General features: G+C 39.4%; 1 protein-coding gene across 4 annotated transcripts; it reads right to left on the bottom strand.

Moving 5' to 3' along the window:
- Positions 1-1626: 1626 nt before the first annotated feature.
- Positions 1627-14129, bottom strand: UBE2I (ubiquitin conjugating enzyme E2 I). Of its 4 annotated transcripts, none has more exons than XM_053991660.1 (7): positions 14031-14129; positions 10043-10121; positions 9729-9812; positions 6999-7071; positions 5228-5337; positions 4976-5055; positions 1627-2287 (listed from the first exon to the last, which is right to left on the bottom strand). In XM_053991660.1, exons 2-7 carry the CDS (start codon positions 10106-10108, stop codon positions 2224-2226), a joined length of 477 nt encoding a protein of 158 aa, XP_053847635.1. In that variant the 5' UTR covers positions 10109-10121; positions 14031-14129; the 3' UTR covers positions 1627-2223. The 4 variants fall into 4 exon arrangements, with proteins under 4 accessions (XP_053847635.1, XP_053847636.1, XP_053847633.1 ...); XM_053991661.1 differs by lacking the exon at positions 14031-14129 and adding an exon at positions 13700-13862; XM_053991658.1 differs by lacking the exon at positions 14031-14129 and adding an exon at positions 13096-13302.
- Between the last annotated feature and the right edge of the window lies 1 nt (position 14130).

Raw genomic sequence — 14130 nt, 5'->3', positions numbered from 1 at the left:
CTCTGACTTTGTGCAGGCTTCAACCTGCCATATGTATTTCAACTACTTCATCTATTTAGAATAAACTGAGCTAAACCTGAAAGGAAAAAATGCTTCTTGGAATTGCTTTAACATTTCAGTATGTCTTTTCAGGAACTTTAATTGCTCATTTTATTTACCCTGATACAGTCCTAAGCAACAACACAGTGTTTTTGGCACTTCATATTCAGAACTGTACTGTGAAATTTCACGTCACAGGTTCAACAGTGCTATCTCTGTGTATTTTCATCACTCAAAGTGGCACTGTACCAAGTACGAAATACACATTGTCTGGTCCTTAAAGCTTTGTGACACTCGTACCAGCACTAGTATCTTAGGTCACTTTTCCCTACGCCTGCCAATTTGTATAGTGAAAATGAGCTGTTAGCAGTTGTTTTATGTATATTTAAATAGAATACTCCTTGGAATTTCAAGCACCCAACTGAAACCTAAACTTTAGTGATCCTTCAGTAGAATTGGCAGTACTAAGGACAATTCGTAGACTCACCTTCACAAATCAAAGTTCTTCACATCATAGGACTTCCTCCTCTTGTCCCTCTACTACTAGAAGGATTAAATACTAGTGCTACTGGAGCTAGAGCTGGGAGTAACAGCAGCAGTTTGCGTGGTACCAATACTCAATTTCCCTTTTAAAAACAAAAAGCACAAGTAAATTAATTCTACAAGGAGACTTTCCTTTTTGTTTTTTTCAATAACCTTCCCACCCATATGAAATCTGTCCCAAATGTGCTGCTTTAGCAAGGATTTCTTACACAGTGACAAGAAAGCAATGAAACGTAACTTTTAAAAGCCTAAAAACCATGTGAGCATGTCTCACATGGTTTAGCTATTCTAATTTGGGGGAATGCTTTTATATTATAAAGCTGTAGTGATCAAATGCAGACAAGCAAAACAGATCTGGGAACAGAGCTGTGTAATTAACTTAAGTGCTGAGCTGTAGCCTATTTTTTAATAAAACCACTGAAGAAGCTAAGCTCAGATGGAACAAAGCTTTTCACTTTTCTTTGTTTTGCAGAATTATTTTGACATTAAAATATAATTAAAAAGCAGTGAAAGTTTAATAGAGGGTGTATCAGCTTGACATACATGAAATTAACTTACATAATTTAACAGATTTCCTTTACAGAAGTAAACTAATTGCACAGAGCACATGCTTTCCCTAGAAGCTGTATGCATTAATATATGGAAAGAGAAACAAAATTGTTTCTGATAAACAAGCTCCATTAAAAATCCTCAGCATTCCTTGGACAACTTCTATTATTGTTCATATCAGTCTAAAGCTCACGATTTTATATTAACATGGTCACACCAGTATGCTGATCCCATTATACACAGTAAGCAGCTGATCTCTGTTTGAGGAACTGATCAGAATTGACTTGCTGCAGTTACCACACATGGTAGTGTGTAGTAAGGGCGGGCCACATACGTGCTCCAAGTGAAGGACAGGCAAAACAAATGAATGCAACATCTAAACCAAAGGCAAACGCAGCATCACATGCCTTAAAAACGGAATTTGCACTGAATTGTGTTCAGAGCCGTTTAAATGGCAGTCTTTTAATAATTTTAATGAAGATAAATGAAACAAAGCCCTTTATATAAACAGTTTATTTACTCTAAACAGCAACACAGACAGAATGCCATATAAACACAAAGAAAGTGATGCAGAATAAGGATGCTGGCTAACTTTGGATCTCAGATGCTCTTAAGCAATAACAACCTAGTTTCTGAAAGATAGAAAAAACAAATTCAGGGAGGGAAGGGGGTGGAGGGCATGATTTTTTTTCATACAGCCAGCTAGAGGCTAAATATAGGTCTAACATTTTAAAGCATGCCTGCATCAGATAGCAAAGTAACTAGAGATACTAGTGAATTTATAGAAGTATAAAAGTTTATAATTTTACAGCAGTTGAAATACTGACATCAATATTAAAATAAAAGCAAGTTTTACATAACAATCAAAAATACAAAAGACTGAAGGAAGAGACCCTGTATGAAAAAACTGGGGGCAATTCAGCAAATTTAGAACTGTATACAACTGGCGAATATGGAAAATGGCACACATACAACCCCCTCCCCTTATGTGGATATTAATTGTACATAGCAACATTACATTTTGCAAAAGTTTTGTAAACAAGTTCTTGCCAAACCAATCCCTTCCTTTTTAAGATGCTGTGTGACAAATGCTTATGATGGTGCAAACTTCTTGGCTTGTGCTCGAACCCTCTTTTCATATTCCACTCTGTTTTGGCTGAAAAGAGAAAGGGTAATTATAACTGGAGAATTCAGAGGCTGCATTACAGAGTTAGTTTCCTAATGAAGAGGAACAGAAGTCATTGCTGAACGCAAACCCTTTTGATAGCAATTCACGGAACACTACAATACATTAAAGACTTTTCTGGACAAGTGTGGTACTGTTCAGCTAGTTACTTCCATCACCTGTTGTCAAATGATTGCACTGACTTTGTACTGTACTGGTCTCTTAGAACAGGCTTGCACCTGCTCAAGACCAACTATACCTCATGTGCAAACATTCCCTCATTCATCTTAAGTTTTCTACTCCCCACTCACATTAAGACCTGAGGTCATTAATAACAAATTCCAGTACCTTAACAGTACAAAGTGAGGAGAGCAGTTCACTAACAGCTGGTGGACTTCATACGGTTTTAAATTATCATCTTTACTGCTTTGAAGAGAGAATGGAAACAATCCTAAGAAACAGGAAAATGATAATGGTGTGGTAATTTCAGCCTTTATCTCTACAGACCGTGACTCACAGATTTAGGTTTATCCTAATCTTCAGTTGGGAAAAAAAAGCTAGCTCAACACAGCTAAGTGTAGCATAGTTACTATACTGATGAGGGAATTATGTCCAGTCACCAAGCCTCAGACTCAAGATGTAAAAGGGCAAGTTCTTTGTTTTCTGTTCTTGTGCCAACAACGGATAGTAGCAGCATAGTAAAGCATTCATTTATATTCAGTTGTCCATTCTGTATTAGCTGTCAGAAATGTGAGTTGAGCTAAACAAAAATTTGTAACCATTACTCTTCTGCCAGAAATAGTTTAGAGTGACTAGATTTTGCAGACAGCTTTGCAGTAAATTTAACTTACTTTCAGCTATGAAGGCTTGCTGCAGTGAAAGAAAAAAAAAAGGCAGCAAATTATATCCTCAGAACTTGACATATCGAGGGGGAAGAAGAAATGAAACCAATTCTGGTCACCTGCAATGAACAATTGCTAGCAAAGAGACTGAAGATGCTCTCTTCTCATGAAGAGATTTAAAACTTTATTCTCCGTTTTTTCCTCTGAAGTTATATTGCATTGCCACATGAGAACATAGCCTAGCTTTTAAGTCTGGTGCCCATAGAATCCACACAGAAGAATGCCTTCCATAGCAGACCCTGAATGCCTAGAGCGAAGAGGAGGAAGTAGGCTAGCACCTTAGGAGTGCTAAAGTTACTGAACGACAGTACCAAAGGAATCCTGAGAGTATGTATTCTTATTCTGAATGTTTATTCTTGAAAGTTTAACAGCGTGACTAAAAGACATCTATGTAAACAATGGTGCATCTTCTGCAGTATTTATCAACTATGCCAACATTACGGATGTGTGCACAATCCTGCTCTGTTTAACTTATACCAGATATCATAAGCAGCAAGAGAGACACACTCTCAGACTGCAGAATAACAGTAAACCATCTGAAATACTCTGCATGTCCAAAAGCATAAATGGGAGACTATACATACTTGAAGTAACATAAATCCTGTAATATTTTAAGCTAAACATTTCTTCCCCCTGGAAGCATTTTAAACAGAAACAAGACTAGCCAAGACTGATTTTGTACATACATGCATGTGGGAGGTGATTAAAAACAATAAAACACAGACTATCTATACATGTACAAAAGTATATTATTGAGGCCTTCTTCATTCCTGGCTCCTACAAATGTGGCCACTTAACCGTCTTCCATATGCACTCAACTCCATCATGCCATCACTAAGTACTTTAAGAAAATAACACTGAGTGAAGCCATTATTAAATGCAAAAAACACTATCCATCCCTATGTTTCCTTTTCACTACGACCCTATAAAAAAACATATTTAACATAGCTTGCAAGTGCAGTCACATAAAATGTTATTTTTCAAACTTGGCACTCTCCTGGAGGTCTCTTCTGTCCAGAATTGTAATTCCACAATTCCATCTTGGTTACTATTTCAGTAGCTACCACTGCCAAAAGCATTTGTTTAAAAATGTTTTGCTTCCCTAAAGATCATAGAACAGATATCCATTTTTAATGGTGGGAAAACTTTTAAGACTAAGCCTAAAAAAAAAAAAAACCCAAACAAACCCAAAAAGTCTCTTTAGCTCACAAATTATCCCCTTTCCTAAGCAATGCAAACTTCATTCTGCTAATTTCAACCTACTCTTTTGGAAGATGTAGTTTTCCCAAAAAGCCGTATTTCCTACAATGACCACAGCTCTCCTCTGTCCTTCAGGCACAACTTCTTACAGGTATGCACTACTGGGCAGAAGTAAGTTACTCCTGTACTGACGAATGTGCCTCGTCACCTAATTCAGTCTCCTCTCCTCTTCTCCTGCTCTCTCTCTCGCTCTTCTCCCATTACACCACATTGTTACTATTCAGCCTTTAAGGGAAAGGACTCTGTGTTAGGCTAGAACCAGGATGAAAGTCATGATATAAGGAGTCTTCACACCTTATTGCTGTTGCTTTGCTATTAAAAGCTCCACTAGCCTAACAACCATGAAGTTACCATTTTTGTTCAAGTTTAGCACAATCTAGGCATCTCCACAGAATACAGTAATGAAGGTAAGACAATTCCCCATGTCATTTGTAAAAACAATTACATGTTATACTACAAGTAACAGACACCTGTAGGCAATATGACAGCTTTCAGGCTCATATGCAAAGACACTTACCAATAAATTGTGTAAGCCTCTGCTTGAGCTGGGTCTTGAATATTTGGTTCATTTAGAAGTTCTTGTATGCCTAACAAGATCTATGGAAAAAGGAATAGAAGTAACAGGCATATGGTATGGGTATTACTAATAGAGATTGAGTGAAAAACTCTTAGAAACCAATTTAGGTACACAGAGTGAACATCTTATATTCACATCAGATAAGCAAGCAAAGCAAAAGTATTAAGAACATGTCTAAGTACAACTAATGACCTGTTTAATTGTGATTGCTGGCCGCCAGTCCTTATCCTCCTCTAAGATGGAGAGACACACGGTGCCTGAAGGATAGACGTTTGGGTGGAATAACGGTGGTTCAAATTTACCTGATAAAGAAGAGGAAATTACTTGCATACAGTGTTAAGAGGAAGATCAGAGAGTTGGGTTAGTCAGTTGGGGGAAAACAAAACCCAAAAATCCCCAAACCAACACTGGCAAAAGATCCTCAAATAAAACCCCACCAGTTTCTGGAACGATTAATACCAGTTTTCTTCTTGGCTCAGTCCACACCTAAAACAAACTCCATCACATCTGTGATATCAATCCAGGCAATCCAACATTATCTTTTTGACTGGTAATCTTTTGGTTTAGGAATGGGAACGGACAAAGTAATTCCTAGTAGCATTGTGATAAAAACCTTTTAAAAACAATTCTGTCTTTTCAGCTTTACATACTACTACATAAAGGAAAGATACTACCCTTCACTCATCTTTTCTCTCCTCACTTTAAAATAATGGAAGTTTCACACAAGGAAGACTTAAGTTCTTAGCATTTTTTTCAGTTTCATATTTTCCTATATATAATCAAGATACACTGAACAAAAGGAACCAAGTTTAAATTATAAGACTAACTGAAGGCTTGTGCAGCTTTCCTTCTGCCACTCAATCTATATTCTGGTATTGCTTTTAATCTTTACAGGACTTAAATGCAACAGCTAGCATCTTCAGTAAAGTAATGAACACTCCTCTTGCAATACATTAAATATCTACGTATTAATGCAGCTTTCTCATCCATCTGACATCGCAAATATTCACAAGACATAACAGTCTTGCTGCCCTATGAAGTTCAGTGGTACTTCAGAAGCTGCACTGGTAGGGAGTCTTATTAGTTACATATCTTCCTTTAAGGCATGACAATTCCTTTAACACTGTCAGGATGTGAAAACTGGTATTTTTCAAGGAAATAATGTGAAATGTTTTCAGTCACAGGAGATGCTTGCCCCTGTGTTACATGTATTTAGGTGGTATCAAACAAAAGGAGAAGCCAGGAGCTGATAGAGCTGAAATATGCTAATGTGATGAGAGATGAATTGCTGTCAGAAGAGCAATTTGTCATCACCATCATTGATTTGAGAAGGTAGCCAATTCAAGAACCAAGAAACCATGCAATGTAATAAATGTTTTCAAGTTTCTTTAATAGGTGAAGTTTGAGATTATATAAGGAAAATTCAGTTCAAGAACTTAAGGAAAATAGGTATCTGAAGATCTACTAAGTTATACACAGTAGCAGAAAAAGAACAGATTAATATTTTAGAGAAAGTTGATTAAACGGTTCAAGTTAGAGAACCCTTTTTTCCAAGTTCCTGTCTTCTGAGTTCTCAGCTTAGAAGATCAACTTCACAGTAAGAACACAGGGATTTAGTCTAAGCGTGCCTACATATTAGTTTCCAAGGAGAGCTGATAATGAAGTGAGCATTTCAAGTGATGCTTTTGTCAAACTTTGAGGGAACCTACACACCAATCTCCCTCCCCTCCCAATTCTGATATGCTGAGCACTTAGCTGATTTCATCACAACTTTCTGTGATGAATTGCAAGTGGGTGGGGAAAAAAAAAAAGAGCAATGTGTCGTTAAAAAAAAAAAAAAAAAAAACCAAAAATCAAACAAAACTGTAAGAAAGTAATAACCATTTGTAAGAACCTCATGGATTAATTCAAAACTGTTCTAATAAACCTGTGGTTTTTAATTACCTGTGGTAATTTTACTTACATTTTGGGGGTGAAGAAGGGTAGTCATCCTTGAAAAGCATCCGTAGTTTAAATAAGCCTCCTTCCCACGGTGTCTATCAAGAGTTAACGCAGAATTTTGGTTTCAGCAAGGAAAAGTCAAAATTGTGGAAAAAAAGCTTACCAAGAATATAGTTTCTCAGGCAAAGCACAAGACCTTCTTCTGCTACACATAGAAAATAGCTGTCCTGCACTGTAGCACACTGTCTAGACTATGGTAAGCTATTCTACCTATAAAAGAAGCTGAAGTGGAAAAGAAGGGGTTTCTGTCTTCAGCTAGTAAGTGATGTCAACTCATCAACACAGTCAGGGTCATCACCAGTAATTCCATATAAAAGTAAAATTTTCACACTACGTAAGAACAGAATACTTCTGAAGTTTTACACTATACATGTACAACGAGGAAGGGGCTGTTGTACCCCCACTAAAGTTTGAGAAGATAGGATATGGATACACCCCTTAAGCACATGAATGTAAATTGCTTCTCTTGTGCCTTATGAGAATGTGGCTAATAAAACCACAAATGAAGTAAAAATGTGGACAGAACTGTACTACCACTACAGTTAATGAGATTCACTAGTCTAAACTAACCCTGTTTGTGTTCGGTAGAATGTAGTCTCACAGATTCCATCCTTCTATATAACAAGAAAATTTAAAAGGCTCTTTTATCCCCATCCAAAACTGGAAATGGCACTCATAGGAACAGCTCCCATGACACAGAGCAAACCAAATAAGACAGCACTACTCAAAGGGGTCATATAAACAAGAAAAAAAAACATCTAGCAATAGAGAAAAAGACTGTCTCAAATATACAAAACACATAAAGAAAAAGCCCATCTTCTGACAAACTGAGCTCTGCTACGAAGTGTAGAAAAACAGAAAAGATCCTTATAGCTGTAAAATTTATTTCTCTGATGCTTCTCTGTTACTTGCCCTTGCTATGGAAACACTGCAATGGAAGTAAATGTTGGGTTGATTCTTTAAAACAACTGGAGTAAAGATGGTCTCGCATCTTAAAAGCAAAACTGATCAAATCTTATCCTCACAGACAGACAGATATGTTTGAAGAGCACCTTAGAAGGAAATTCTTTATTATTTCCTATCTGAACTATGTGAGTTTTAGCTGAACGCAAACCAAAACACCCAGAAAACCCACATGAAAAGAGAAAAATCACTCCATTGTCATTGGTATTCATTATGCAAAGTCTCAAGCTAGAAAAGGGAGAAAAACATGCTAGGAAGTAATAAGATAACATTTCCAAAAGTGAATGAGTTTGATTCTATTTGCTATAGTGTATTTAAAGAACTCGTTCTAAATTGCTGTGGTCAGTTGTCAACAACTAGAAAAAGCCATACCTTCTCAGAGGAGTTCCTTTGTAGAAAATACAAGCTTTTTGATAGAATAAACTACTGATTTTATTTGCTTTCAGTCACAGGAAGACAAATAGCTTTTAATAATTTACACAGAAGAAGAGAACAGTTGGTGAAGTTTTTGTCATTTTTCTGATAGAGCAACATACCTTACAGGTGAAAGACAGCAGACACTCAGAAACCCTACTAAGGCTATCAGTATGACAGCAGTATCATCGAGACCATACTGCATTATGGGAATAGTTGCAGATGTTTTTTGAGTCAAATCATAGGTAGTTAACAAGTCATTTGCTGTCAAATGAGTGAACGGAGTATCCCACCCAGGACTAACACCACTTCAGTATCTAATCTGGCTGACAAGAAAACATTTTGGTGGTTTCAACTACTCATCTCAGAGAAAGCAGCTGCAGTATAGGATGCCTCCAAACATATAGGGAATAGAGAGCAACTGCTTGGTCTGGTAGAGATGAGTAAGTCATGCTGCTTCTTGTTAAATATAATTTTTTTAATCAGCAGGAATCACATCAGCCTAACTGATCTTTTCCAGGTGTGACACATTTTCTAGTACACATGAAGCTGGCTTTAAGGCCTTGTTCGCTCCATTTTGTGGTTTACAAAACTTCAAAGCAATACCATGAAGATTTTGTATGGCATATAAATTTTACCTAAGTATTTAAAGGTGACATCTCCACAAGGTATATACACTGTTACGGGGAATAATCTTGTTCTGGCAGAACACAAGGGGATGAGTTTTTCCTTACACTGAGCTAGAATATTTGTCAGTGCTTCTTTAAGAGCTAACTAATGCTTTGCACAGACAATGACCAAAACTAAGCTGTAACTGTAACAGCAATGTTATGTCCAGCATTCAACTTAGGCAGCATCACAGACCCTGCAGGTTTTGCCTACACACAGATTCTTCTGAGAATCTAAGAAACAGGATCATTAGGGTCTTTAGGCAAATTGGCAAAAGACACTAGAAAAGGCAAGGCAAAAAGGTCCCACACCAAAGACCCAAAAGAAAGAATTAAAACCCCTAAGGAATTAATAGTAGTATTTCAGAAGAAGCAGAACACAACCTCCAGTTTCAGTACAAGACTCTTAAACACTCCTCTGAAAACTTGTATTCTTAAGGTGCTACGTGCCAAGAGTTGAACAGGCTTATGGTGTACTTTGTCCAATATTCCTAGTCCACAGCACTTTTAATTCCAAAGTAGCAGCAGGACACAAACTTCTTTATCAAACTATACGTAAGGTAAATCCTCAATTGTCAGTGTAATGCATAAGCAACTTATGTTACCTTTCACCATAAATGAGAACTCAGGAGAACAGTAAATCTTACCCCTTTCTTTCCTGGAATAGCACACTCCCAGTTCATTAGATTCATTGTGCCATCTGGATTTTTGGTAGGTACTGCTACAAATCCCTGAATCAAGGCAAAAAGACATATAGTGAGGATTTTACAAGATGTACTTCAAGTACTTCATGAAATATTTTATCTTTACACAAAGTTACTTCTTTTTGTACTACTTTTTTTTTTTTAATTTAAAAATATTTATTTTAATTTTTTAAAAAATCCTATCAGGGTAATGAAAAAGTCACCACCAGAACACTGAACAATTGCAGAGTCAGATATTTGGTGGCTTTCATACTTACAAATGGATGATCTTTTCTCCAGGCTTTTCTCTCCTGTGCAAGTCTGCTAAGAGCTATGCCAGACATATTCAGAGTCCCTCTAAAACAAAAGTAATTGCTGTTAGCATATACTTTTACTTATAGCATAAACAATGCATTATGTGTTTATAAGCCCCTACTCACTCAAGAGTAATTTTGACCTCTCATTTTCACTTCAATAGCCTAGACACATGTTTCTGCACAGCCAGCAGAATTTATCATCAGGAATAATATCAAGCTTCACCATGCCATGACTTGACCTACAAAATTCCATTCTTACCTTATTGCTTTATATTTGAACCCTATCTTAGAAGAAACTTTGACAGTAGCTTGACAACTGAAGCAGTATTAGTAATGGAAAAAGTGCTCAGACTTCCTACTTGTGCAACTGACACACACTCGGTTTATCTCCTTCCTATGCCACATGAGGCATGGGAAGAAGTTTCTTCAGTAGGCAAACACCTGCATTACTCTCATTTCTGGCAAACGGGAATAAGAAATACTACTTTCTGGGTAAATTCCCATCGAAAGCCAGTATTCCCCACAAAAGCAACAGGGGCACAGAATTTAACAAAGCCATCTCAGCTTTACAGTGATGATGCTATAAAACTTCTAGACAACATCAGGAACAGGCAGCAACTCAGCTAAGGAAGAGCCAGCAGCTCAGTCCACAAGACAGATTTTCAGTTCCAGTATAAACTGAAGATTATTTCTGCACCTTCACTGCCTTAGTAATAGCCAAGCATGGTGACCATGACTACAGAAAAAAATATGCAGAGCACAGGTCATTCACTACTGCATGACACAGAACAACAGTTCCAAACAGGATGACTGCATGAGTGGTGCTTTCAAATTCAGGGGAGGATTCTCCATTCACCCAGAACAGTACTCAAAGCGAGAGTTTATTTTTCATTGTCAAACTGTATCTAAACTCAGGGTTTCACTAGCCACATGCTCAAATTCCAATTAAGGTTTTTAATCCTCCTCATAACTGCACTTTCACACATTTTAAATAAGAGATGATAATTGGCAATGGGAGAAGTCAGGCCAATTTGTTCTCAACTCCACATGTACCTAATAAGCCTTTTTGACAGCAGAATTGTAGAATGCTTCCACTTAAGTCCACAGAGTGACAGAAAGCAGTGTTACCACTCTATTAAAACAAACCCTTATACACTGGTTAAGAATTATGTAAAATTTCACAACCTCTCAATATGTTGATTATTTTTAAGAAGTACTGCAGTCTACTACTATTATAAGCATATAAATTGTAGATCTTTAAAAACACCAGATTAAGCAATTTATGCAGTTCCTAGGACAGTATGTATTTTAAATCCGTTCTCCAACCTTTTAGGCCTGTTTTGCCTAGATGGCCATACTCCCTAATTCACGTTCAAAACAGCAACTAAATTAATGTCAGATAAAGCTTTTTAAAAGGGACAATTCACACTCAGTGGACATGCACACACACAAAAATATTCCTATATTCAGTCCAATTTTTCTCTAGTATTCCCAACATACACATCTATCTTAATTATGGCAGAAGACTTGCAGGACATGTGTACACATGACTTCAGATTTTAGTCTATTCACAAGCAGGAGATGCAGAGCCATTGAAAAAAAATACCAGCAGAACTGAAAAAAAAAAAACAACCCAAAAACCAAAGACAACAAAAAACCTCTCCCTTAACCAAATTATACAGGCACCAAGTTTTAATATGTTGTGAGCAAGTTTTAATATTTTGTAAGAGATGTAAATGAACTGCATATACAGCAGAATTTCAGCTGTGCTTTTGGTACCTGGTAGTCCACTGTACTAACTTTCCCATCACAGGCCGAGAAAACCATATTTGCTTATAAACCATCCAAATATTCTTACATAGTTCACCAAACTCAGCTACCCTTTCTGCCAAAAGACACATTACAGGATGCTTTCAAATACATTTATTCCACTTCCTGTGGCTAACAGCCAATTAATTACAACATGAACCTCAAGGGAAATGCCAGTTTCTCACTGGGTAAATAAGCAGTGGATCTTCTGCAGAACACCAGTAACCCAGTAACTTTTCGAGTAATTGAAAAAAAAAAAAATCCTGAGTTTTCAGGCCATGCATCCTACTTCCTTTTGTTACACACTATACTGTGCCCTAGTACAATACAGGTTTTTCTAATGCTCTACAAATAGCTTTCCAAATCTTGAGGCATTTGACTTAGTTAAGCATTGAAAAATTTCAGCGTGTATGAGAAACAGCAGGCTTCACATACATGGCTTCCACAGACTTCAGTTACATCGACGAGAACAGACAAGCACCTAAAACCTCATCAGTCTATCAGAAAATAAGGATAAAACAAGACTGAAAGCCCATTTTCACAAACTAAGATCCCATTAATTAAGCATCCCCTCAAAACCTATAAAAAAAAAAGCTTACTGTCACTATACATTCTCTATATCCCAATCTATTTATGTACTACATTACCAGAAAGAATTTTACACCAGAGGAAGTCTATTCAATCCTATTTTGTGGCACGTGCCACAAAAGCCGAAGAGACCATTCTTCACGTTTTGAGTTGAATCCCCCAAATTCACCCCTGCCATTAAGAGGTAGTAACGTCCCTTTTACTGCCATCAACTCAGAAAGTTAACAGAAACTTCCAAATTTACTCAGTAGCTTGCCTTTGCTGCTGCCACTATTTTAAAAAAAGGCCAAAATAAAACCATGACGCTCATCACAGATGCAAATTTTTGTGTCCCATTACGGAATATCTTACCCATTTAAACCCTCCAATTGGGTGGAACAACCTATTTCCACACACAAAACGCACGTCTTGCAAGGAATCGTTCCCGTGCCACAAACAATTCCCTAAATACATCAACAATATGCTCTTTGAGGTTCAAGAACTTTCAGTACGACTTACTGATTCCAAGCAGCGAGAAAAAAGTCCCCAAAACGTTAAGACTGCTAGCCTCACATTTTTACTTTGCAGGTCAAATACTGACATAGAAAGACATTATTATGGAAGTAGTTTGCCCGGACCTATACAAACTTTATATTTCAGAAGGGTGGAGAAAGCCACGGTCTGAGCTTTAATCAAAGCACGCTAACTCTGGACTAGGATAGAAAGTCTCCTCTGTTTGCGGCAAGAGAAAGGTAGAAGAGGCCGAGCGGCGACCGGAGTCGCACATTAAACAACAGAAGATGCCGCGCGGCGATGGGCTCGGTGTTCGACGGCCAAGTAACCGGACAGGGCCGAGGACCGCCCGCCACCGCGGAGGGCCGCTGGTCCCGTCGGCCCCGCGAAGGGCCGGGGCAGCGCCCAAGGCCTGCACGGGGCACCGCGGGCCCGCCCGCCGTTCCCGGGCAGATAGCCGGCGGGGCGGGACCGGCTCGCGCAGGCCGAGCGGTTCCACGCCCTGGTCGGCGACCTCCGCCCGCCACCACCGAGACCTGCGGGGCGCTCAGAGCCTCAGGCGGGCAGCAGTGCGCCGGCCGGCCCAGCCACAAGGCAGGCGTCGCCAGGCCCGCACGCCCATGGCCACCGGTCCCGTCCCGTCGCAAGCGAGGGGCGCCAGCCCAGCCCAGCCCCGCTCCGCTCCCCGACCCCGGGCCCACACCGGCCCCACTCCCGGCCGGGCCTCACCGAGAGCCGCCGCCGCCGCGCGTGTCCCGGATCGAGGCCGCGCGAGTGACCCGGATGTTCCCGCTCCCGCTGCTTTGTCTCCACTCCGGAGTTTCCCTCCCTCTCGCCTCGGCGCGGAGCGCGAAAGCGCTATTCTGTCCCTCGGCCCGATCCGTCTGTGAGCCTATCGTCACGCTTTACGCTTCTTCACGACACAGGACCCAGAGGTGCCCCCAACAATGCCTGAGTATGAAGCACCAGAAAAACTCCACGCGGGACTATCCCAAAGCCGAGCACTTCCTCGTGCCTCTCGCTCCCACCAGCTCCGGCCGAAAGCTGAATCAATTTTTACCTCTGGCGCTGTGGGAGCCGCCTGCAACTTAAGAACGCCTGGTCCGTCGGCGGGCGCGCGCAGGTCTGGCGGGCCGCACTCAAGCCGGGCCGAACCCCGC

Source organism: Vidua macroura, chromosome 16, assembly GCF_024509145.1.
Source record: "Vidua macroura isolate BioBank_ID:100142 chromosome 16, ASM2450914v1, whole genome shotgun sequence".
Taxonomy (NCBI): Eukaryota; Metazoa; Chordata; class Aves; order Passeriformes; family Viduidae; genus Vidua; species Vidua macroura.
The sequence above is the reverse complement of the archived record's forward strand: the minus strand, read 5'-3'. Positions and strand labels throughout refer to the sequence as shown.

Excerpts from the sequence above, each read along its gene's own strand:
- UBE2I (XM_053991660.1), bottom strand. The coding sequence starts at position 10,108 with ATGTCTGGCATAGCTCTTAGCAGACTTGCACAGGAGAGAAAAGCCTGG. Across the intron at positions 9,813-10,042 it reads GGAGAAAAGATCATCCATTT|GGATTTGTAGCAGTACCTAC; the intron begins GTAAGTATGAAA and ends GCCTTGATTCAG. Across the intron at positions 2,288-4,975 it reads GAGGCTTACACAATTTATTG|CCAAAACAGAGTGGAATATG; the intron begins GTAAGTGTCTTT and ends TTCTCTTTTCAG.